The 27,153-nt window shown below is 43.8% G+C and overlaps 1 protein-coding gene across 4 annotated transcripts in view; it reads right to left on the bottom strand.

Annotated features, from left to right (window-relative positions):
• LOC136621629 (carboxyl-terminal PDZ ligand of neuronal nitric oxide synthase protein-like) overlaps positions 1–27,153 on the bottom strand; it is a 72,000-nt gene that overhangs the window by 9,153 nt on the left and 35,694 nt on the right. Inside the window, exons 3-10 of one of the 4 annotated variants that reach the window (XM_066597256.1) lie at positions 27,015–27,125; positions 24,830–24,888; positions 23,625–23,733; positions 17,456–17,597; positions 16,568–16,725; positions 15,377–15,526; positions 14,846–15,011; positions 13,679–13,819 (exon numbers count right to left, since the gene is read on the bottom strand). In XM_066597256.1, the coding sequence (XP_066453353.1) occupies positions 13,679–13,819; positions 14,846–15,011; positions 15,377–15,526; positions 16,568–16,725; positions 17,456–17,597; positions 23,625–23,733; positions 24,830–24,888; positions 27,015–27,125 (1,036 nt within the window). Of the gene's footprint in view, positions 1–13,219; positions 13,820–14,845; positions 15,012–15,376; positions 15,527–16,567; positions 16,726–17,455; positions 17,598–23,624; positions 23,734–24,829; positions 24,889–27,014; positions 27,126–27,153 lie in introns of those variants that run through there. The other 3 variants (XM_066597257.1, XM_066597258.1, XM_066597259.1) reach the window with 3 other exon arrangements.

Genomic DNA, 27,153 nt, shown 5'->3' with positions numbered 1-27,153 from the left:
ACCCGAATTTTGTTTAGATCAACTTCGATCCAAATCAGAATTAAGTCTAGATCACGGGTCAAACTCAAAGCCTGCGGGCCAAATCTTGCCCACCATGTGGTTTTATGTGGCCCACGAGGTACAGATGCAGAAGAGCCTTTGCTAGATGAGAGGGAGCACTATTAACAACATGGCAATATGGGGTATCATGCTTAATGAGAGGGGGGAACAAAGGGAGCATTTTTGATAATAGGGCAACAAGGGGGGAGGGGGGAATTATTAATGACAAGGAAACAATGGGAGTATTTTTAATGGAGAACAATATGACGGAGCATCGGTAATGATTGGGCAATAGGAGGGAGCATTATTCCTGATGAGGGCATAAAAGTAGAGGAATTACTACTACTGGGGACACTATTAATATAATATGACCAAATACTCTTTTTGATATTTGTGCCCCACATTAAGAATATTTTTCACAGGGGCGCCCCAAGGCTGAAAAAAGTTTGGAAACGCTGCTCTAGAGTGTCAAACTCAAGTGTGAACATCAGTAATAATACCCTTGTAGCCCTCCATCAGTAACATTCGCCCTTGTTGTCCCCATCAGCAATAGTGCTCTCGCGGTCCCTCTTATGCTATATAATTAAAAAATATATATATATATATATATATATATATATATATATATATATATTCTCCCCTCCCCAGCTATCCAAGATGCTCAGCTCCATCATCCTTTCTACTTCAATTCTTCCCAACATCCAGGTTGCATGGTCACATGTGAATGCTGTGTCTAATTGGCCACATACCACATGACTGCGCAAATGGATAATAGGCAGGACCACACCAGAGGATAAGTGAAGGAGGCAAGTATACTTTTTTTTTTTTCCCCTCTTTACTTTATAGCCTCACCCAGCCACCGTGGATACTGAGGACTTTAAAGCGCCCACCGGGATACAGTGGGGTCGGAGCAGAAGCCACTACGTTCGACCTCTGTGTAGTGAAAATACAAGAGCAGCTCCCATTGATTTCAATGAGAGCTGTGCCTGCAATTTCAAGCGCCAGCCACCAAACAAGGGTTGTAGCAACAGCTTCCACTTCAACCCTAGTGTATCCTGTAGCAGACGATAGTGCTGCGGTAGTTGTGGGCAGCCCCAGGACGTGACTGGCCCACCGGAATACTGAACGGCCAATTCGCCTCTGGTGTCGCGGCACCCCTGGCAGGCTCTCATGGCACACCAAGGAGCTGCGTCAACCCGTTGGGTATCACAGCTCTAGAGGATGGTCAGCAGAAAGGTTCTGGAGACCATGCCGAGTTGACTATAAATGACATTCTGTAGTTTCTGAAGCGTTAGTATACACGCAGGCTACAGAAGCCAGACAGCAACATTCTGTATAATAAAGACACAATTACAATTAGGTTTATCCCATTATACAGCCAAGGCAATTAAAAAACATTTGCCCAAAAGTGGTCACAGCCTTTAATTACCAGTGAACAGATTTTCTTTTTTTAACAACGTGTTATTAAAGAGAGGACACCAGGCCCTTGTGTATTTACTGGTCATTCATTTACTGTATGAGAAGCTAAAGGTCATTAGAAAAGCAAACATTTTCTACAACGTTTCCCAAGAGAAGATGTGGGCAGCTTTACACAATACAATGACGCACAGGATTCGGTAATTTGACCACTTGTCCCACTATAGGTCCTGATCACGTTGTGATTAGTCAATATTGCCATGAAGTAGAAATCATAGTTACATGTAAAAAGGCACGGAGAATGGCGCACACCAACAGACAGTAGACCCAACCCCAATCCGAAGGGCTCTTTTCCACAAGCGTATTTATTCATCAATAACCCATAAAAGTCTATGGAGATCGCCCAATCAAGCAGGAGTAGGTAAGGTCCTCGGCTGTTAGTCACAGCTGAGGACCCAGAGGATAGGGGAGAAGCTGATTTTAACGGCTTCTGTCTTCTCCTTTCTCAGGTACATAGCGCTCAATGAGTGCTATGTACTAAGAAGTGAAAGTGGAAGTATTGCTGCCACTATGTGACCCAGCGGGTGCCTCCTGTTAGGGCAGAGCTGCAGGATTCTATCAGACCCTGATGAGCTCTGTTAGTCACTACAGGGGGAAGTTTATCCTGTAAGTGGATGTGAATGACCCCCAGAGGTCTTCTATGACATCATGGGGAACATAGAAGTTAAAAAAAAAAACAACAAAAAAAAAAAACTACATATTATATATCAATGTTCAAAATAAAATAAAAAGCCCATTCCCATACTTTATTTTAGCGTAAATTTAGTGCAATATTTTTTAGATTTTTACCCCCAATAAAATGGGGAAAAAAAGTGAAAAAAGATAAGTAAATAGCCCTAAGTCACAGGAAAAAAAAAAAAAAAGCAGCAAAAATAATTTTGGCAAAGGAAAAAATAAAAATAGGGTAGTAAAACCACCACATGGATAAAATCCCTAAAAAGTGTCTGGTCCTTAAGGAGTTAAAGGGGTTGTCCCGCGCCGAAACGGGTTTTTTTTTTTTCAACCCCCCCCCCCCCCCCCCGTTCGGCGCGAGACAACCCCGATGCAGGGGTTAAAAAAGAACACCGGAGAGTGCTTACCTGAATCCCCGCGCTCCGGTGACTTCTTACTTACCTGCTGAAGATGGCCGCCGGGATCCTCTCCCTCGGTGGACCGCAGGGCTTCTGTGCGGTCCATTGCCGATTCCAGCCTCCTGATTGGCTGGAATTGGCACGTGACGGGGCGGAGCTACACGGAGCCCCATTCAGAAAAGAAGAAGACCCGGACTGCGCAAGCGCGGCTAATTTGGCCATTAGACGGCAAAAATTAGTCGGCTCCATGGAAACGAGGACGCTAGCAACGGAGCAGGTAAGTGAAAAACTTCTTATAACTTCTGTATGGCTCATAATTAATGCACAATGTACATTACAAAGTGCATTAATATGGCCATACAGAAGTGTATAGACCCACTTGCTGCCGCGGGACAACCCCTTTAAATAAAAGCAGGGGTACTTACCCACCCTCTACCCCAATGATTCAGTGCTGCAGCCCCGCAGTCCCCCCTCGGTCTTTGTATAGAATCAGGTACCACCCTACCCCTTCAGTCAATAAGAGGCCACAATGGTCACGTGCCATTCTCCTGGCATTATGTCTCCCAGCATCTGAGTGGTGATGCCAGGAGAATGATACCTGATCGCTGCAGCGTGCAGATGGTTCCCGTTTCTAAGCATAGACTGCGAGGACTGCAAGGCTGCAGCGCTGGATGGCCGCGAGAAAGAACGGATAACTACAGCGGTTTTCATTTTTACAGATCTGGATCCATTTTTTAAAAAAAATGTCAAACCCAGACACCAACAAAGGAAAACTGTAGTCAAATGTGAAGCTACTCAATATAATAACTAACATATACAGATTACTTCAGATTCCCTATTACTCTGTTATGCTCAGGCTGCTGCTCACTAATGGGGACAGCAGGACTTCGAGGCTGTTTTTGTGGTGGGGCGCATTTGATTATTGGGATCATCAGATTTTTTTTTGCACTACTTTCCATTAGTAGCTAAAATCATAAATAAAATATAATAAATATAGAAAAATGAGCAAATATGTCTGCATTAACACGGATGGCAGCGAGTCATGCCCGAGAGTCGCACCACACAGCACAAGGGCACCCATTATTGGTATATTTCCTAGCGCTTTTAGTGTGCCGTTACATCACTTATGTTTGCGGTCTGCATTTCAGCCACTTAAAACATAATGTGAACCTACATACATTTTTTCATTTTGGATTTGCTGTCCATATACCTTTGAGGCGGGAAGGAAGTAGTAATTAAAAAAACAAAACAAACAAAACAAAACAACACACAAAACCCCACAAACGTCTAACAAGCCACAATACTCGCCTCCCAAGTGCCCGCTGCCACTCCTCCTTCCTGACTGATCCTTGTGATGCATGCGTGCAGTCAACCAAAAAGTAACATCATTAGTGACGTTCTGTATACGGAATATCACTCAGTCACAGGTCACATGATGAACCGCAGGAACCAAGAAGAGGAGCATTGGCCATTAGTTAAATACATGGGAAATAGGTTGTAGGCGGCAAAAGTGGAGGAGGAGATAAGAGTTCTAAAAATATGTCAGAAAAGTTCTATAAGTAGGGCGGGTGGCAAAAAATGTCAGAAAAATTCTGTAAGTAGGGCAGGTGGCATTTTGAAGCAAGACAGAGCAAGGATGGCCATACACATTGGCTCCAGATCAGCCAAGCTCACTAAATTTGGAAGGACCAGACACTTATCTAATGTGTATGAGACCTCCCTACTCTCCTCCAAAGGCAGATGATCAGTAAGATGGATTTGAAGGGAAGCCATCTGCAGGTTCATACTGCCCCAGTGATGGTTCTCTCTTTACACATAAAAGGGGGGATGGCCATCACTCTTCATGATGTGGGCAGGTACAGGCTGGCTAAGCCCCACCATGTCACTGAGCTCAGTTCCAACTTTATCTTCAAGACATGTTTCTTATGAAACCCTACGGTGTTTCAAACCAAAACTTACATGGGCACAAGGTGCATTTATGTGGTTCCGGCAGCATGAACCTGTTGATGGGTTCCCTTTGAACAGCCCAATCCTTTTGTTCTCCGTAAATAATTTGGCATCATGAGATGTCAGGTGGTAGCTTTCACTCAGCACTGCATTCAGTACGTATGCAGATTCAGACGAGTGTGCATGCGTATGGAGGGTCCAGGAGAGAGCGCTGTCGAGCAGTCAAGCACTTAGCTGACCGCCATCTAAAATATATGGCTAGCCTAAGAATAGAGCAGAGAGAAATTCACAACACTTCAGAAAACTAGAACAACCAACAGCTTTAGGGGAATCTGTCAGCTACTCGGAGCCCTATAGGGTAAGCTTATGGGCTGAAAGTAGGTGACCCGCTGAGTCCAGGGATGTATGTTTTAGGCCTCATACACGAGTGTTTTTACGCAGCTATTTAGCCGCGTAAATACGTCGGCCGAAAAACGCGATTCACATTAGCGATTTTTGGTTAAAAAAAATTGCCGCGTCAAAACGAGGAATCGGCAAAAGTTTGATTTTTTCATCTTTACCTATCTTTTGCCGAAAACCGCTTAAAGGCCCCATAGACTTCTATGAGGGCTGAAAAAAAATGGAAGGGGGAGGGACTTTAACTGCATCCAATGCTCGGAAAAGACAACAGCTGGCTCTATTTAAAGCTATTAGAAGTCATTCCGAGGGTTTCTGCTGACAGAAATCTACGCTGCAGTGCATTTTTCCTGCGATGCCCTCATGTGAATGGATGAAAAAATGCTAGTTAAGCTCAGGACTCGATCGCGGATATTCTTCATTAAAGTGATTTTCGTCCAGCGTGAAAACGCATGCGCTCATGTGAATGAGTCCTTATACTTACCTTACCAGTCAGTGCTCAAACCAACTGATTGCAATGCAGAGGACTACATGGTGCTCGTCAAGTAGTCTTCCCATTCTATCCATAATGCCTCAATGCATTTAGTGGTTGGGGTACAGAAAGTATAAAAACGTCAATCCCCAGACTCCGTGCGTCAGTTACTACGAGCTCAGAAGCTTAGCTCATAGGACTCAAAGTAGCATAGTATGCAAGGCTGAAAGACTACACATGTCCATCCAGTCCAGCCTATTACCCCACCTGATGCTGAGAGGAAGGCAAAAAAAACCCCTAATGAGGTAGAAGCCAATTTTCACCATTTAAAAAGTGAAAAAGATTCCCTCCTGGCAATTGGAAGAATTCACAGTTAAACAAACCCTACTGAAGTAATCAGGGATTACAACATGTAATATTGTATCGCTCAAGGCAGGCATCCAGGCCCCTCTTAAACTTTGCCACGTCCTCCATAAGAGAGTTCCATAGTCTCACTGCTCTTACTGTAAAGAACCCCCTTATATGTTGGTGTAGAACCCCTTTCCTCTAGACGTAGAGGATGCCCCCTTGCTGCAGTCACCGTCCTGAGTATAAACAGATCATGGGAGAGATCTCTAGATTGCCCCAATATATATTTATACATTAGTTATTAGGTCGCCCCTCAGCTGTCGTCTTTTCTAAACTAAATACCCCCAATTTTGATAACCTCTGTGTATTGTAGTGCGCCTATTCTATTACTTTAGTTGCCTGCCTTTGTACCCGCTCAAGCTCTGATATGTCCTTCTTGAGTATCGGTGCCCAAAATGGTACGTATACATGCAGGGAACTCATGCTAGTGAATTGCCCAATTTCACTGGGATCCGTTTCCTCCCATGTATACCAGCTTAAGCACTTTAAATAAAGTTATTATTTCGAGTTTGGTGAGATGCCATGGATTCTTCAGTACATTGCTTGGTCTCTGGATCTGGACTATTGCCGCTGAGCACAGCCGGAGGACGACCAGCACAATGCCAATACTCAGCATGGATCTTCCTGGATGCGAGCATTGAAGCCCTGCGAGTAGTGCCGGCCAACATACTTGCTGTTGGCAGCCTGACACTAGTGTCGTGCTTATACTAATTATTAAAAAGAATTATAAGAAAAGAGATTAAAACAGAGACAGAAAATGTTACAGCAAGAGGAAAGAATACAGAAGACAGAGAAGTGATAGAAATATAAGGTTTATTATCATTAAACAAAGAAGAGGTAAGTGCACTTAATACAGACAAGGAAATTCAGCATTTCTCTAAAGAATTACCAGCACAAGGATTTACACGTAGATCAGGTTTTTCACACCAGAGGGCAGCAAAGAGTCAAGTACGAAGATCAGGGACGAGGAGGCATCGCTGGTTTATACCATTGCTAGCCATCTTTGTACAGCATTATTATATAAAGAAATATAAAAACTAGTGCTACAGTTCCCCAAATATTTGGCCGTCAATGAATAATAAAGTAAATAAAAAATAAGATTTTATAAAAAAATAAAATAATAATCTTGGCCACTCGACAACAAAGTTCAGCAGATCTAGAGTTGAAAATTCTATATACAAGTATGACTTATCTGTATGTAGAAGACTAAAAAATAATGTAACAAATGGACCTCTAGCAACATTAGGCTCCTCCCTCTTCCTATAGTTCACGGAGTAGGATATATGGAGCATATGAAATACAAACAAGGACCCAGCTTAGAGCATATTGGGTCACTTAGTCCTATGCACCCATTATACAACATGACTATTCACCAATAGGATATCACTAGTTTTAATGGTGTTGACTTTTGAGTAGTGTAAAAAATGTGTAAAATGTAACAACTAACAAAAATATCAAAAAATTGATACAATATAATAAATAAGAGATGGGAAGCAGAATCGCATGATAAAATATACTAAGTAGAACCTGTCAAGCAAAGTGGGGAGTCTAACTTTGGCCACTGGCTTGGCTACGGACATACCCATACCAAGATACACCAGTACCCATACCATCTACAGATCTTCGTGATATGGATTGAAGCTGGTCGTGAGTTGGGACTTATCCACATCACTGTTGGAGGCTTCACTGCCAAAATTCTGCTAGAATCCAGGAAGAAAGGGCAGCAAACTGTGTCTAGGATTATGCCGGGCACCGTAATGGAAACCATTAGAATCAATTAGGTCTGTTTGGGGTCATTGGATTCAGTTATCAGATGTCTCTTCCACCAGGGGATTTCAGTTTCCCTGTCCCACAACGGAGCAGGATGGCACGACCGCAATGCGAATGAAGTCTCATCGGTCAGCAGATGGTTTTCTCAGGACAACCTAGTGTGTTATGGGTAAACCAGGGGGAACGAGGCTCGATCCCTACCAGTCTGCTCCCTTTAAAAAATAAATGCTACCACGTATTAACCACGTTATTCTACAGTCTACGCCAAAGATAACGGAAACCCTATCAAAAGGAACGGTGCTTTTAGACAGAACGATTATCGTGCAAATGAGTAAAAGTGAGCGATAATCGTCGCGCTAAAAACGTGTGCCAACTGATCGGACAAGAAAATAATCGTTGGTTCATTCCCGTGTCGTTCCTTTCAAACAGCGCTTGTTCATTCCTTCTCATTCACCAACGTGAAAGACTGAACAACTAGTAATTTGCCTGTCTAAAAAGCGACTATAACTGCGACATCACCTGCTTGTTTGCTCGTGAAAACGAGAATCGGCTCGTCTAAAAGGAGCGGAAGTGAGTCATGTCCCTTTCACTAATGATAGTGAACGGTTCCGATCAGGGATGTGGCCGCAGCGTAGCGAACATTGAGAACGCTCCCCAATTGTTCTTATCCGATCCTGTATAAAATTACGTACCAGGAACTACTGACCTTTTTGTCTGCTGATATCTATTGATTAATCACTTTATTCAATTTAATCCGGTTGTCTGTATTGATTTTCTAAGTACCTTCGGTTTACTACTTTTCGATCTGGGTGGTCTACTACAAAACAGTAAGATTACAAACGTCTAACTACGGTTTCATTCAATTGATGGTATATCCTCAGGAAAGGCCATTAATATCTGATCCGGTCAGCAAACTGAAGGGGCCGTGGCGCTTGTGCAACACTGCAGTCTCAAGGTCTACAAGGTTGTTCGGTGGTCCTTGTCATTGCATGACTTCTTCACATTAGTTTTCTCCAATGAGAATAGGACATGCAGCGTGCAGGGATATCAGACAGCACACAGACGGGTGGAGGAGGGGGCGTCCGATGCGAGCCGCAGCACCCATACGGCCTAAGGGAGCCCTCCAGATAATGAGCAGGGTCTAGAAGTACCGCTGAAACATTCGCCAGGGAAAGCTGCCGGCACATACACATTTCTGCGAATTCCTGGGGGACTATAGCGGGTGCAGGGAAACTCTTTGAAGTGTACATCCAGCTAGCAAACGACTTATTTTTTACAGTTTCCTTCATTTTGCTGTTTTTTTTGTAATACATGTTATTAAGGGTTAGAGTTGTAATGCTTCTATACAGCGCCTTGCGAAAGTATTCACCCCCTTAGTGTTTTGCCTATTTTCCGGCATTACAAAAAGTTTTTAAAAAAAAAAATAATTTGATTTTATGAAATGGGCCCGACAAAAAGAGTCTAAATTGTTACAATTGAAAGAAGAAAAAGAAAATTCATTGCATTAATATAAATAAATCTTAAAACGTAAGTGCATAAGTATTCACCCTCTTTGCTATAGGTCTGCTCCAACCAATTAACAGGTTGTATAATTAATTACATACAGCCCCCCCATGTGCAATCTAAAACGTCACATGACCTGTCACATATACACCTACTCTGTAAAGGTTCCTCAGTCAGTGATGCCTCGAAGCAATCATGAAGGCAAAGGAACTCTCCAAGAACTGTTCAGAGATAGAAGTTGTGGGAAAGTATAGATCAGGATTAGGTGAAGCACTATTACATCCATTCTAACACAATGGAAAGAGTATGGCATGACTACAACCATGACAAGAGAAGGCTGCCGACTAAAACGCACAGATTGTGTATAGAGGGCATTAGTCAGAGACTCAAAGACACCAACGAAACCGCTGAAGCAGCGCGGAAGATCTACAGCGGAGATGGGAGTATCTGTCCATAGGACCTCTATAAAAAATAGCCATTGCTTAAAGAAAAATGTAAGAAAATATATTTGAAGTTCACCAAACAGGATGTGGCAGACCTCCAAAACACAGGGAAGAAGGTTCTTTGGTCAGAGGAGACCAAAACTGAACTTTTTTGGCCATCATCGGAAACCCTGTTTGAAGCCAACCCAACACTTTCCATCACCCCAAGAACACCATTTGCAGAGTGAAGCACAATGGTAGTATGGAAAAGTATCTGCAGAGACTGAAAACTGGTCAGGATTGAAGGGAAGATGGGTGGCAGTAAATAAAGAGCAATTCTTGGGGAAAACCTGTTTTTAGTCTGCCAGAGATCTGAGACTGGGACGGAGGTTGACCTTCCAGCAGGACGATGATGCGAAACCTACTGCTAAAAAACTACGCTGGAGGGGTCTAAAGGGGAAACATAGAAAGGTCTTGGAAAAGTCTAATCAAAGTCCAGACCTCCATCCAACTGAGAATCTGTGGCAGGACGTGAAGACTTCTGGACACCAACACAACCATCTAACTTTAAGGAGTTGGAGCAGTTTTGCCTGAAAGAATAGGCAAAAATCCCAGTGTGTATATGTGCTACGCTAATTGAGACCTACCCCAATTGACTTGCATCTGTAATTGCAACAATTGGTGGCTCCACAAAGGGGCCGAATACTTATGCACATTAAAGTTCTGATGCAAACAAAGAGGACACAAAAAAATATGTAAAAAAATATTTTGATGTTTCGGGCCTCCAAAGGCGTGGTCATGTGGTGCAAATCAAGTAGAACCGTGTATTAAAATGGATTTGGGGGAGCTGTACTAATGCAACAAAACAAGAAAACCCCTGGGAAGGGGTGGGGCTTTGAATATTTTTGCAAGGCACTGTATAGCCTTTAGTGGCCTGTAGCTGCCACTAGGTGGACTGGTTCATTGCCTGACCCCACAGACGCTACATACCAGCGTCCTCAAGGTCTTTAGGAATTGACAGGTGATCAGAGTGAAAAGGATTGGGGTTCTGGAACTTTGTATAAACCCAAGTGAGTTCCAACCGTGAATAAAATGTATCACAAAGCACAATAAATTGAAAGCCTGCAGAAAGGTAACAAGTAGCTTCTAGCTGGAGGTTCACTAAGTGCCACTCTGGTAGTGAAGAGTCATTTCATTACAACAAATCAATACTAAAATAGTTCAACAAATGCAAGCGCCGATTCTGCACCATCCTAAAAAGGTAAAAAACAGCTGGCAGCAAGCGCCTCCTGCTGGTGATGTCAAGTAGTGTAGCAGACAGACTGATTCAAGAGTACAAAACAGGATTTTGTGAACAAACCCCAAGGAAAGCATCAGTTACTACAATGATCCAGCCAAGCTTCTGGTTCAGCGGCTGCGATGAGCAAAACAGATGTTACAAATAAAACCATTCGAGGGGAAAACAAGGATTTTAGGAATGACTGACTTCACTCTGGCGCTCGGCCAAACATCGTAGGCAGATTGTACGTTTGGTCTATATAAGGTTATGTATAAATAAATAAAGGAGAACCTCTTTAAATATGACTAATACAAGAGAGACCAGTATGGCGAGAGGTCTCTTCTTCAGCTTCCTGCCAACCAGGTGACTGCAGATCACAGCCTGACTGGCACTGTGCAGACAGCTGGCAAGACTGGCTGGCATCACCCCATAGCATCTGGGTTTTCTAAAAATGCATCTAGGTGAAGAAGTACACAGAAGTCACTTTTTCTTCATATTAGACATGGTGGTAATGGGGTTACTCTCCAATGAGCCACTGGTTTATAGTTATTGAACAAGGTATATGGCACATACAGCACGTTTCGTCCTTGTATAATTAACCACATCAGTTGGATCCTACAATCGATTTTGAAACCAGATGATACAGAAGATAAAAAGGGCTTTTAAAGCAAATCTGTTGCCAACTTTATGTTGCACTCTGAAGACACTATAAAGGCAGTGGCAGGCGTACACAGGCAGCGATAGGTCTGTCTTATGAATCCGTGAAGCATTTAGTGTGTGCTGCTACTGATAAAGCATCATCTTTTGACATAGCAGTACAAGAAGTAGTCCTTAATATTCACGAGCTGCAGGCTAGCCCTGTCCACCCCATCCTCTGGCCACTGATTGATAGCCGTCTGCTTGTTACTGTGATCATTGTCAATCGGTGTCTGAAGGATGGGGTGTGGGGAGCCATTCTGCAGCTCATGAATATCCAGGACTACTTCCTGGGTGTGATGAAATGTAAAGTGTCATTTAGACAACGATTATCACTCAAAATTCGCTCAAAAGCCGTCTTTTGAGCGATGACCATTGTGTCTAAAGGCGCGGCCATCATGCAGTTTTCGTTAACGATGAGCCTTATCAGTACCGCGCGCTGAGTTCTCAGCGGGATACTATTCTTTCAGCTGGTATCCCGCTTGGAGAACACAGCAAAAGTATGCAGAAGACAGCGGTCCAGCTGTCCTCCGTATACCCCACTCAGAGCACTCATCTGTATACCAGCTCTGCACTCAGTGAACACAGGAGTATGCAGAAGACAGCGCTCCAGCCATGCTCTGCATACCCCCTCGGAGCGCTCAGCTGAGCGCTCAGAGAACACAGCAGCTGTATACCGAAGACAGCACTCCAACTGTCTTCTGTATACAGCAGGAGCCTTCATTTACACACTAATAAGCTCTTAAGTAGCTAATTAGCTACTTAGGAGCTTACGCAAAGTGAATGCTCAAAACTGTCACTCAAACTGCTGTTTGAGCGAATTTTCAGCGATCATCTTGCCGTGTAAATGCACACAACGATTATCGCTCAAAAGATTGCCTGTGAGCGAATCATTGTGTCTAAATGGGCCTTAGGTTATCTGCTTGACAGATACATAAGACAGACTTATCACTGCAATCAGCGTGCTGGTCACTGCCTTATGCTGTCCTCCGACAGGACACTATAAAGACGGCGACAGATTCCCATAAACATTTTAGGGTCCCAAAAACTGTAAGATGATACGGAGGGCTGCTGCTGTTTGAACACAAAAATTGTTACTTCAAGACAGTTCAGATCTTTGTACATATCAGAAATATCTAACCAGATAATAACCCAGAGATTCAATCAATGAAAGGCTGGAGGGACAGAGATGGTCTATGCTGCCTTCCACCTACCACTACATCCATGGTGTCATGTAGGTGGCCATGAGGACTCGCTAATAGGCCGATAGCATATAAATGGGAACAGTAACACCCGCTAACAAAAAGGGTTTCTAATAGATATAGCCTCAATTTACATATAGTAATACACAGGTAAATTAAGACGTTTGTACATTCATAGAAGATCCCTTCCCAGGTAAAGTTTTAAACTACGACGTGAGCTACCATATAAGATGCCGACAGTTTATTCTAACGGCTTGCAGCACTTTGCGACTATACGATGCCTTTTAACTTTATTGCATGTGTTTTTTGTGCAGTTTGGAAAACCTCCTACCAAGCCAATGTGCAACCTGACCCCGACCAAAGGCAGGGGAAGCCCAAGTCTAAGGGAATCCCGGGAGTCCTTATGCCGTTTGTGTGACCAAAGAGGCTCACAGAAACGGTGCAGCGCCACCTGGTGTTTTCATAAAGCTTTAGGGTGGCTGTTCAGAAGGCTGCAGTGAACCCACTAAGTTCTATATGGGGTCTAGCCCGTTGGAGATGTCCTACAGGTAGAGTCTAAAGACCCAAGAGAGTAAAGTAGCGAAGTAGGATATCCGTGACAAGTACAAATGAATCCGACTGTCTTTTTAGGAGATACACAGTACAGCGAACAGTGCAAATATCACAGAGTACAAATACAGTAGACTCCCCCGATGTCACAAACACGAGACTGAACCAATTCAATCTACATCTTGCGGCTTTCCTCTATGTTCACACAGCAATCTCATCGTCCAGACTGTCCCCCAGCATGTCTCTGTGCAAAACATGAGCCAGCCGCCCCCCCTCGTCCTGCCAGGACTCCCTCTCTTCACTCTCATCCGTGTTGGATTCATATTCGGACGCTATTCCAGATTCTCTGAACCTATAGAGCTCAAGGCTGCCAAGAAGTTCACCTGCTCCTTCCCCCTCGCCTGGAACAAAGCGATAACACTGCACCTTCACCAAGCAGTCTGTCCTACCTAAGGGGCTGCCCAGCTGGAAAGAAGGGTCGGGGTCAGTCAGTGGGGGAAGATCTTCTGGTTTCGGTGTCGAAGGGTCGCAAAGAACTGGAGGGACACTGGAGCGGAAGGTGATTTCAAGGAGACTGTCCTGAGATCCCACTGCAAAGATTAATGAATTAGATCAAAGTAAGACATTGATATAAAGTAGCCAATTATAACCACCAGACCCTTAGGCCAGGTTCACACAATATTAGCCACAGATCCGCCTGAATCTAGTGCAGAAATCTGAGGCAGAGCCTTGGACTTCTGCTGTGGAATTGTATTGGAAGATGCAGCAGATCACTCAATATCCATCGGGATATCCATGTGTGTGGATATCCCATATGTAGATTGCAAGTGGAATTCGTATCAAGAAGGACCTTCACTTGTTTCCCCTGCAATGCAGATTTCAAATCCGCATACGGAAAAATCCACAAGCCGATTCCCATTGAAAGTAATGGAATGCGGAAAATGCAGATTTGTTGTGAAATAACAAAAGGTGCTGTGCCAACATTTACAGTTATTGGCTGGCTACAGCATAGGGAATAACTGACTTGTAGGCATCCGGTCTCCACCAATCCTGTGAGCAGAGGTCCCATAGGCCCCTATATATGGATGGCCTAGCGGACAAGCATGCACTTCAATGGGACTGTGGATATAGTGGAGAACTGCAATTCGACCATCTCTGGCAGCCATTAAAACAAATGGAGCAGAATGCATACGCTTGACAGCTGTTCTCTTTATGTGGGACGTTCAGGACCCTGGTATTGGGATTGGTGTGGGTTCTACTTCTTGGATCCCCATTGATCAGGTGGTTATCCCTTATTCTGTGGAAAGGCGATAATTATTAAATACTGGCACAATCTCATTAAAGGTTATGAACTGCGCTAGGAATCTGAACAGCCAACATTAGTCTTTGATTAACCTTAAGCTTCCTTTTAGGAGTCACTTGAAATAATATTTAGGGAACCTACATAGCCAATACCTCATTAGCCTTACGAGAATGCACATAACAGTTTGCAAGCCTGCAGGGAGTTCTCCAATCGTTGTGCTTACCTTGCAGTACTAACAGAAAAATGCAAGCTGTGCAAATCCAGACAGCCACAGTAAACCCAAATACCCACCCTGCCCACTAGAAGAACTTACTGGCATTTTTTCCAGACAACTTGTACTCCAGCTCCTGTACTTGTTTTACCAGCAGAGAGATATGTTGCAGCAAATCCTTATTCTGCAAGAGCAGTTGGTGAACTCTAGCCTGGGACTCCAGCCGGGCAGCCGCTTCTGCAGACAACTGGTCCTTCAGCAAGTGAACCTGCAAAGGCCAGAAGATTCCCCGGTAGGTAAAAAATCATGCAGGCAGTTCACATAAAACAGAAGAACTATTAAAAGGGGCTATCTGATTACCGAACAACCCTACTTAAATAGGACTGGCTGCATTAAAATAACAACCAAACTATAATTACACCTCTGTAGCTGTCGGGATCCAGCTCTGCAGCCTCGCTGTGGTCCCGGTGTTTCGTCTGTCACAACAATCACCGGGCGCGCAGCGCGGCTGCAATGTTGGATCTCAGCAGCCGTGGAGAAGTAAGTATAATTCAGCTTAATATATTAATGCAGCCAGCACCATTGAAGCAGGGTTGTCCGGTAACTGGACAATCCTTCAATATCTTTGCTTACCTGGGCCACAGCGACTTGTGTCTGCTGCTGCTGTTGCTGCAGTTGCTGTTGAAGCAGCTGGATTTGGTGGTGAATAGAGAGTGGAGTTCCTGGGGGTAGCTGACTATCTGATGCAAGCAACATCTTGGGAGAGGCTAGAACAACTTTTTCCTGAAGAGAAGTGCGAAACAAGGTTAGTAGCATAGATATGAATAAGGGTGGCTTTACATGGGACAACTATCATCTGAACAGTCACTTGAAATAGTTGCTGAAGGCTACAAACGACTTTCTGCGTGCTTTTACACGGGGCCATTGTTCAGGAGCTCTTACATGCCCAATTTACCGTTTGAGAGTCGGTTAGGGGCATGAGGTTTTTTGGCGGGTTTGTATTTGAAGTTCCGACCCCTTGCCAACTCATGCTCATTGGTTGCAGAGTCCATGGAACGCACACAAATAATTGTGAGTGGTCTTCTAGTGAACTCGCTGCCGCGGTCTCTCACTAGATCAGCTGTACAATCGGCGCTGTAGCCTCTCGTTCTTCCCTGCAAGAATTTAGTTTTTTGTTCAACTCTATTCATATACATATCTCATTTCCACTTACTTCTGACAATAGATGAGCCAAAAAAAATACAGTCTCCGTAGCGAGAACATGAGGCCACAGCACTGATTGTTCCATCGAGAACCGAACTAGCGAGACCCCTCAACCATGAGTGTATCTTTAAAGAACAAAACCAGCCAGAGGCTGTAGCAGGGAGTGATCTCCTGAAGATTAGCGGGGACTGTTCAGTTGAAAATCACTCACAAGTAGTTGTCTGTTTTTGGAAACCAATGAGTATAAAGTGAAAGGGCAAAATGTTCGGGGGAAAAAAAAAACGGGAGCCAATCAGCATTTGATGAAAAACACACGCCCAACAAGTGCAAACCTCCCTGCGAAATATGTTGGCTATTTATTGAAAGATGACAATTATCTGTTTACAAGCTATAATTGATCAACCAGCGACTATGTTCAAGTGAGCTGAAACAAAGAGACTGGCGATTAACATACAAACCCTCGCTCGTCTCCTGATTGGTGACCGTATTTATACAGAACAACTGCTTACATTTGCTCTATTCTGATGACATGCAAGGAAAATGGTGTTATCTGCCATACATTAGAGGTATGTAAACGACCCTAATAACCCCGATATGATCTATCAGAAATATTACATTTACCTTCTTTTCATCCAGACAGTCATTCTCCCTTTTAACAGCATCCAAATCCGTAACTCCACGACTAAACTTAGGGCGCTGGTCTCCAGGCAGAGGACTGTCCAGAGCATCGATATCGGTCTCATCGGCATTGTGATCCACACTGGCAACTACATGTGTGACTGGGAGGAAGGACACAAAGTATTGAAATAACACCAAGAAATGGCGATGCAATGAAGGTAGAAGGGACAGTGGAAACGTGACAAAACACAGAACAAAAATCATTTGATTTTTTTTTTCTTTTAATGGAAACAATAGCGCAGCAGCTATAGTTTGTGTGAGAAAAGTGAAATCAAATGACACTTGCGTTTTAATTTTGGAAAGGTTTCCATTTCTGATGTCCGTTTAATGGATTTACCTTTTTTTTTTTTTTTTTTTAAGGCCAACTGCAGACGGCCGTGTCGGATCCTGCTGCGAGAACTCTCGCAGCGGGACCAGACCCGAGCAGCACTCCTCTCCTGCGGCTCCGGCTCTGTGATGCGTCGGCTGACTGCCAGCTGGCGCACGCGCAGACCGGAGCCGGCGGCCGGGGTGTGACATTGGGAGAGCAATAGAGCATGCCACAATTTGTTTTCCGTGCGATTTCGCGCGGACAATCACGGCCGTCTGCCTAAGGAACAGAACGGCCAGTAATCGACAGCAATAGCAGCCTGCCGGATGTCTTCCGACATTGGAGCTGTATAGCCCTCAATTAGAATGTCTTTAGACGTCAGACAGTGGATTGGAAAGGATTAAAAATGGAAATCCAAACCCGAGCCTTACACCATAGATACCATCCACTTTGTCAACGGAGTTCTAATGAGATGAGACCTATCATACACCACCGGTGTATCCAAGACATCCATCATTTACCTGGCACACCAGAGTCATCCGTGCTCTTCTCACTCTCTACATCCTCTCGTCCGTCCCCTCCTTGTTCTGTGTGCTGTAAGCTCAGCTTGTGGCAAACCTCGAACGCTTGACCCACCGTCCGCACGACGCGCATGGCTTGGCTCTACAAAGAGGATTGGCAAAATTCAGTATAACAAAAGTCAAATGACACAAAATAAAATCTCCAACGTTTTATGCCTTATCCTATAGTTAAACAAGCCTCAACACCGAGGAGGAATCTAGACCTTCTGAGATATGTGTCCTATTGAGTTCTTAGAAACCTAGCACATTGAGGGTGTATATTCACTGGTAAGGTTTCTTAAAGGGTTTTAACACAAGAGAAAGCCTGAGTATTAGATATATTTACTTGCTGCAAACTTTAGATGGAACCTGGGTCAGAAAGGGCATCGGTTCTCCTTAAGGAGGGCACCTAGAAGGACACCAACGCTCCTCTGGGAAATCTGCAGGAAAATGCTCGGCCGCACACAACAAGGGCGTCACAGGAATGCCTCCGCAACATTGCCACACTTCCATGGCTGCCCGGTCACCAGATGTATCACCCAAATAACATGTATGAGACTAACTGGAATGCCAACTTTGATAGCTTATGGGTTTGTATGATATAGAGGCTCAGTTATAGCGAATATATAGACTGATATACCACAGGGTACTATAAGAAACCTGTATGCCTCCATGCCTGCCATGCCAGAGGCGGCCCAACAGTATACTAGAACCTTCGTGCCTGTCAGTATCACATTTTACATCCAAGCTACAGGTGGTACAACAGGGTACTAGAGTCTATATGCCCACCTGTATCACATCTTGTATCCAAGCTAGAGGAGGTACAACAGGGTACTAGAGCCTCCATGTCCGCCTGCATCAGATCTTGTATCCAAGCTAGAAGCAGCCCAACAGGATACTAGAGCCTTTATGCCCACCTGTATCACATCTTGTATCCAAGCTAGAGGCAGTACAACAGGGCACTAGAGCCTCCATGTCCGCCAGTATCACATCTTGTATCCAAGCTAGAGGTGGTACAACAGGGTACTAGAGCCTCAATGCCTGCCCATATCACATCTTGTATCCAAGCTAGAGGCGGTGCAACAGGGTACTAGAGCCTCCATGCCTGCCCATATCACATCTTGTATCCAAGCTAGAGGCAGTACAACAGGGCACTAGAGCCTCCCTTCAAATGTTCAGTTTCCAGCAATAAATTATGCTTTTGCTCTGATATAGTAATCATTTATATCAATGCTACAATCACGCATATAAAAGTTTCATTTGATTCCGACAACTTCTTCTAGGCGCTTGATATTTTTCACAATGAGTGTATACGACCCCCTGCACAGAAAAAATGTGAACAACAAACTTCATTGAACTTTGAGATTTATTTTAGCTGCAACCCAGGAGACTTAAAGATATTAAATTCTCCATGGAAACCGACAATAATGAAATAGGGGACCACAATGTTCTGCTTTTAATAACGAAGGATCTCTTGGAGACTGAACTGTAAACATCAGGAAGCGGCAGCAGAAAAGCCATGAGCGAGCAGCTGGCATCTTTATGGAAAGGGAGAGGTGAGAACAGCTGGAGGCCGCTGCTTTGTATCAGAGTAACCAGGGGAAGCAGAAACTATTGCAGGTCATGAAAGACTTTATGGGTCTCTTATTGCTACTACCACCCTCAACCGCCCAACAGCTCCAGACAGGAGATGCAATGAAGACAGCCCTTACAGCTACTGGAGATCGGATAAGTATATGGCATTTCAAGACTTTTTTTTTTTTTTTTTTAGTGTTAAACAAACTAGCGCAAAACAAAAATAAAATACCCTTTTTTGCTATGGCCTTTTGTATAGGAATGTGCAGTCTGCTGAGTTTTCCTATATAGCTGGAAAAAAAACAAAACAGAAAAGCTACTCCCTAGGCTGAAAAGACACCCGTTCAACCCATTGGGTAATTGGAGCCCTATAGATATGCATTCTATATATATATGCGGAGAGCTTTCTTGGGTGTATATGCCAAACAAGGATCAAATGCAATGTGCACTGAGCCCAACAAGGCTACAGAGATATTTGGAGAGTTCATTTGTCTGCCAAGTAATATTTGGACTAACCAGCAGTTGGACCATCAGATACAGATATATCTAGTATGGAGTTGTATTAAGACTGCCATGCTAGTACATGGCATCTTTATTGCACCACTGGATGCCTCAAACTTCAGAGGGAAGCAGAGGCTTCTGGCATACTCCATTGGATGCCATATGTATGGGCATGTAAGGAGGTATCGCATTTAGGAGAACATAGCCCAGTGCATATGTCCATAGGACAAAGCCTGGAAGTAGTAGACGGAGGCCATACTGCTGTGCAATAGGCTTCACCCCACATATGGGACATCTGCTAGAGAGAATCCAATGACAACTGGGCATAGATTCTAGTACACATGGGGCGGGGAAGGTTGACAGACAACTGAAAAGTCCCCCCCCCCCCCCCCCACTGTACTCGAGTTTGTTCTCAGTTCTGATTTAGGTAGATGTAGAGGACATTGGATCCCCCCAATGTAATGTGAATGCAGACCAATTATGCAGCTTTATAAACAAATTCAGCAAAAAACAAAAAATTGGGATTTAGGAGTATTTCAGTATTCAATGGTCTGAGTCTAATAACTAATATAAGTTGCTCCTCAGCTAATACAAACCTACCAGTCCATCATAATTCAAGGTTTCTACTCAATAAAACTAAAAGTCAAATGTTGGAGAAGAGAGAACACGTCTTCTAAGTATATAAAGAGGCCAGTGTGGTCCGTCACCTGCACAACGTGATATTCTTATCTATAGAAGGCATGAGGCTCAAAGCAAGAATCCTGCACAAAGCGGGCAAGGAAAATACATGAAATAGTTCTCAAATCCTTAAGATGCATCACACTACAAGGTTTCTATTCTAGCTTCAAACAGCAGGTGAGGATATAAAATGCTAATTGAAAGGTAACTAAAGTTGTGTTCACATCTGCGTTGGAGGCTCAGTTAGGACCCTCTCCCGCAGATACCGTTAGGACCCTCTCCCGCAGATACCGTTAGGACCCTCTCCCGCAGATACCGTTAGGACCCTCTCCCGCAGATACCGTTAGGACCCTCTCCCGCAGATACCGTTAGGACCCTCTCCCGCAGATACCGTTAGGACCCTCTCCCGCAGATACCGTTAGGACCCTCTCCCGCAGATACCGTTAGGACCCTCTCCCGCAGATACCGTTAGGACCCTCTCCCGCAGATTCCACCACATTTAACAAAAAAAAAAAGAAACCGTGCTCCATGCAGGGCTATTTTATTCTACCAAATGATACATCCTGACAGGACGAAGTGTGCGAACACAACACCCATTATGCGCACATACATGCCAAGATACTGCATGGAAGTATGCATGTCATTGTGTACTTGCTGCATTCTCGCACTGCGAATTACAGCTGTCTGAGCCCAGCCCAAAACTGTATTCTTTGCATACACTGTTCCAAATAAATGGAAACATGAGCATGAAAGATCGAATAAAACTAGATACCCGACCCTCTTACAAATGCAAAAAATCCTGGCCAAGCACCAAAACTCCGACACTTTTACAAACTGAGTATACTGGTAAGGGTGGTTTCACATCTGTATGGGGATCTCCAGCCGGAGGTTCCGTCACATATGTGGCTGCTTTTTCTTCCGTCCAAAAAGCAGACAGCTGAGCAGAAAGAGTCAATGAGGTCCAGCTGGAGCAGAAAGGAAAGAATCCCCAACGCAGGTGTGAAACCACCCTAACTGGTTATCAACCCCTTAAGGACCAAGCCCTGTAAATTTATGACACTTGGTACTGGGCTTTAATCCTGCTCGATAGCAAAAATACAGCACAGGATTAAAGCCTTTGCTTCTGCAATCAAGCAGGAGTAGGTCGGGTTCTCAGCTGTTAGTCACAACTGAGAAGCCGGAGGAGATGGGAGAACAAATTTTTAACCGTTTCTGCCTTTTCCTTTCCCGCTACATCACGCTTAATGATGCACTATGCACTAAAAAGTGGAAGTATAACTTCCACTACGTGAGTCAGCGATCATGTGACCCCGAGATCTCCTGGCACAGCAGAGCTGAAGGGTCCTAGCAGACGCTGATCAGCTCTGTTAGTGACTACTGTCACTACAGGGGATGTTTATCCCTGTAATTGGGGCTCCTATGGATGCCTCAGCTACAGTGGAAAAGTGTGCAATTAAAAAAAAACAAAAAAAAAAACCTCCATGTGAATGGCCGCCAGAGGTATTATTTGATGTCATGGGTACATAGATGTTACAGGAATAAGTAGAGAAGATAAGTAGGGAATAACTAGGGAAGAGAGTATTCTAAAAGATCTAGAAAAGCCTGAACAGTGGGCGGCGACTAACAGAATGGTATTTAACAAGGAGAAATGCAAAGTCCTACATCTGGGCAAGAAAAATGAAAAAAGCACATACAGAATGGGAGGAATTGGGCTAAGCAGCACATGTGAAAAAGACTTAGGTATACTAATAGATCATAGACTGAACATGAGTCAACAATGTGATGCAGCAGCCAAAAAGGCAACAATTCTGGGATGCATTAAGAGAAGCATAGAGTCTAGATCACGTGAGGTAATTATGCCTCTCTACTCTTCCTTAGTCAGACCTCATCTGGAATACTGCATCCAGTTCTGGGCGCCCCACTTTAAAAAAACGACATGGACAAACTGAAGCAAGTTCAGAGAACAGTTACCAAGATGGTGAGCATTCTACAAAGCATGTTTTATGAGGAATGGTTAAAGGATCTGGGATGTTTAGCTTGCAAAAAAGAAGGCAGAGAGGAGACCTAATAGCTATCTACAAATATATGAAGGGTTGTCATAGTGCAGAGGGATCAGTCCTATTCTTATTTGCACAAGGAAAGACTAGAAGCAATGGGATGAAACAGAGGGAGGAGTCTCAGACTAGATATTAGAAAAAAAACTTTCGAACAGTGAGGGTGATCAATGAGTGGAACAGGTTGCCACGGAAGGTGGTGAGTTCTCCAATGAAAGTGTTCAAAGGCTGGACAAATATCTTTCTGGGATGATTTAGTGATCCTGCACTAAGCAGGGGGTTGGACCCGATGACCCTGGAGGTCCCTTCCAACTCTACCATTCTATGATTCGAAGTAAAAAAAATGAAAATAAATAAAAAAGAAAATGATCCAAAGCCAGCCAAAACAGTCGCTGTATACGTTCCTGTAATCCAAAACCAAATGAGAAACCCATTCCCATACTGTATTTTAGCATAACTATACCAAATTTATAAAAGAAAAATCATTTTTTTAGCTTTTTACCCCCAATAAAAGTAAAGCTCTTTATGTCACGGGAAACAAAATGCAGCAAAATAGGAAGAAATATAGGGCAGTAAAACCACTACATGGGTAAAATCTCTAAAAAGTGTCTAGTCTTTAAGGTACAAAACAGCATGGTCATGAAGGGGTTAAACAAGTCACAGCAGATAAGATGTTATTTTTGGAATAACAAGGCACAAAAACACATCAACAAACTTGGGCCAACTTCCCCCCCCCACCCCCCACCCCCCCTTATAAAGGCCTCATGTACACAGTGGAATCGATCCACAATTCAAGCTGCCCACAGGGAGACATGGGTGTCTGCAGCTTAATTAAAGCATGCAGATTTGTTTTGCGGACCTTCTGGTCTGGAAAACAAATTGCAGCATTCCCCATTTTGCTGTGGAACCTGCACGGATGGCTTCCAAAAGAAGTCAATGGAAGCCGTCCGATCCGCGGCCCGTCCTCAATTGACTTGCAGATGGACCGCGGATTCCACTGGAAAGCAAAATATATTATATATATTAGAAATATAAATGAGGACCCGCAGGAGACAGGGACGGGTAAGTAGAAGGCCCGCAGTGTCCTCGGCCGTGGGCAGGGACCGATTCTGCTGCAGGTTCCGATATGCAGAATCCGATCCACCCGTGGACATAAGGCCTAAACGTGGGACATAGTTCTAGAAACCTTTACAGATTTTCTGTCCACCACTTTCTTCTACAAGGCGGCCAATATGTGCAGCCATAAACCAGACCTTCATCACAAACAATCTTTCCATACAATTTTGTATAATAAAAAGCATCAAACCTTCCTTCAGACTTACCTTTTTCTTGGATTTAAACACATTACAGCGGAAGATATTACTGGACCCATCTCTGGCAATGTAACTAAAGATCTTCAGGTCTTGGGAATCATGCGAAACATAGAATATTCTGCGTTCAAGAAAGATGTATAAAGGGGGTCAGAAATGCAAACCATTAAAGAGATTGAGGGGTACTTTAAAGTTCATGCTATTACAAAATTAATAGACTTATATTGAATGAACAGTGTATGGCTTTAAAGACTAATTGCAATGAGATTTGGAGCTCCCAGCTATATAAAAGTGCACAAAGATTTAAAGCAGCTGGCAATACAGTGTGCTCATAGGCTAATACAAGACCATGGCGACGGATAGCCATTTTGAAAGCCTGACATAATTGTTACTAGTAATTATTAGGAAACGATGGTACCAGCGTTTCTGGTGGCGCAACGCGCCACAGAGCTGTGCTACATGGTACATCCATTATGATCCCCACACATCACACACACACAGCTCTACTACATGCATCCCAATTCACACACTTCACACCCACAGCAGTGACGTCACTGCAGGTCTTTCAGCCCACCGGATGTCTGTGGTGGCGGTAGGTCGGTATCTGTCAGGACTGCTGAGTTGTGTCTGAGATAATAGCGGCTTAGTTGTATTCTCATTTTGTTATTTTTGTCCTCCCCTTTCCAAGAGCCCTAACTTTGTTGTTCTTCTGTCAGTCAGGATCAGTGTTTTACATATGTTGTAAGACCTGCGATGACGTCACCAGGGGGCGGAGCATGAGGCACACACACATACACATGGACAAATCGTCGTTAGCAGTTTGACTCGGCCTCCCCAAGTAAAAGGGAAAGCAGAACTTCCACATAGGTGGAAAATATAAAAATCTTTTCCTGGATTAAATATGTATAAATGTTCCCCGAACTACAATAAATCAGCATGCTATAATAAATATATGTCATATATACATGGAAACAGTCATTTTGTCGATCAGAAGACATTTCCCCTTTCCGTGAGGAAAGAGGTTTTACAGAACCTCGGCATTCCTCTGCCGGATTATCTAGGATCTGCTTTTCCTATTGTTGAACTGCCGTTGATCATGCAGCGATGGTACAATCCCATAGATTACCATCACTAGATAAATCCATGTGGCGCTAATTACAACAGTTTTTTTCCCCGCAGCCCAAACCGAATTTCTTGTATGCGTTGCATGCACCAACCTGTAGATAGGATCTTGCATGACCATCATCTTGCTTTGATCCCAGTCCCATTCCTTCTTCTAGAACAAGAAATGGTTAGTCAGTAATGTTGAAAAATAAAAAATGTCCGCATAATTCTACCTTTGGTCACTTGCACCCCCAATGTCCGTACAATGTAAACTCATCGCATGCACTTTTATGAAAATCCAATTAACTAGTCAGAGGACGACATAGTTGTTTTAAATAAAGAGTTCATAACACAATATATTAATATGCTAATATATATACATGGGGTGGACAAAAATATGGAAACACTGTACAAAATGCACTGTATTTTAATCATGAGCACTGAGCTGCCCTTTTGACCCCTGCATGGCTGAGAGCTTTCCCACAAATTTGTGTTTACTTCACCTCTTGCCCTGCTCTGGGTGGTTTGGGGAGCCAGCTGGTAACAGCAGCTGAGTGGCTCAAACCCCTGACCAATGGAACCTTGTTGCTCAGGCAGATGTTCACTTCTACACGGCGGAGTCTGCGTCATATTACCTGCACTTTAAATTAGTCTCTTGATCTATAAGTCCATGTAACACAAGACGAGCATTTCGTACAACGTTTCCATATTTTTGTCCACCCCATGTATCTACAAACCTGTCTACCGTTTAGAAAATCCCTAATAAGTAATACAAAAGGGGGCTCCACTTCTATCAGCAATTCAGGGAATTTCTCAAAGGGAGTCCGTATAAGCTAAGCTTATGGACTCAAAGTAGGTGATCCGCTAAGTCCATGGATGCAAGTTTTATACTTGCCTTACCCCCAGTTCTTCTGTTAGCGCTCAAACCCGACACTGGATGCATTGAGGGGAGTACAGGGTGCTAACTAAGTAGTCCTCTCATTCTATGCATAAAATGTGACTACTTAGCGTGCCTGAATACACTGCAGTTTCAGGTTTGACAACAGGGGGGGGTGGGGGGGGGGGGGGGCTAAAAAGGCGAGTGTAAATCCTACATCCTCAAACTCAGTGAGTCAACTACTTTGAGCCTATAAGCTTGGCTCATAGTGTTAAAAGTAGCTGGCAATCTCTAAGTATCAGCTCCCCATGTGCTGCAGTCATTCACTATTATTGCGGGGTCGGATCATGAGCAGTGCTGCAAAGAGCTTCTTTAATAGGGTGTTGCTTGCCTGTACTCTGTGCCTATAAGCCCGACTACGGGCACACAGGCTTTCATAACCAGCCTTGTGCTTTGCATGTTAATGAAATACTTCCACTGCTAAAGTTTGTGGAGCAAGTTGGTTAGTGTGGGGTGACCAACGGTAAGATGTATTTTTGTTGGTATATCAGAAGTGTTTTTTAAAAAAGACAAACAGTATATTCCATAAATGGCTGAAAAGTGGTCTGAACTCTGTGGGCAACAAGGCAACATTTCCTAGGAGAATGCATTGCTACATAAGCTCATTATTAAATAGGGAATCTGTCACCATCTCTCTCTGAAGGCAGCATAAGATAGTGACAGTCATGCCGATTACAGCTGTATGTATATGTGCAGCAGCCACACAGAGGACTACAGGAAGTAGTCCTTGATATTCATGAGCTGCATCGACCCTTGCCCACTCTACCCCACCAACTGCTTTCTACCCATTGCAGTGCATAGAGACAGCTGTCAATCAGTGCCTGGAGGGCGGGGTAGGCGAGGCTAGCTGCAGCTTTGATTATCTAGGACTACTTCCTGTAGTCATCCATGTCTGGCTGCTACTAATAAAATGCTAGTTTCTCCTATACTACTGCACAGATAGTTACAGCAGACGTATTGCTGTAAACAGCGTGACTATCACTATTTTATGTTGCCCTCTGAGAAAACTGCAAAAAGATGGTGACAGATCCCCTTTAAAAGTAGTTTTAGGCCTTGTTCACATCTGTGCTGGAGGTTCCATCCAATTTACTGGAAATAAATAGTACATCAAGCCCAAAAAAGAACAGACCCCTTGACACAAACCAGACAGGCTTCACTACGGTCAATGGGATCCGCTGGGCGTCATTCACGTCCATCAAGGGACCCAGCACTATTACTGTCCTGCTCCTATGATGGAGCCGGGCTGCAGAAATTATTTGCACAGACGTGACCGAGGCCTTGCTAGATGACTGAGAACTTACTGGAAAGAAAGTTAAAATAACCGTTATTTCCATAACTGAGGAAGACTGAAATGGACATACAGAGAACGCGCCAGTCACCTTCTTTTTCTTCTTCAGGACCACTTTCACACCATCCACAGACACCAGCAGGTTAACTTTCTTCTTCTTGATGTTCTTAGCTTTGAATTCATACTGCAGGAATAAAAAAAAAAAAAATATA

This window comes from Eleutherodactylus coqui, chromosome 3 (assembly GCF_035609145.1).
Source record: "Eleutherodactylus coqui strain aEleCoq1 chromosome 3, aEleCoq1.hap1, whole genome shotgun sequence".
Classification (NCBI taxonomy): Eukaryota; Metazoa; Chordata; class Amphibia; order Anura; family Eleutherodactylidae; genus Eleutherodactylus; species Eleutherodactylus coqui.
The sequence above is the reverse complement of the archived record's forward strand: the minus strand, read 5'-3'. Positions and strand labels throughout refer to the sequence as shown.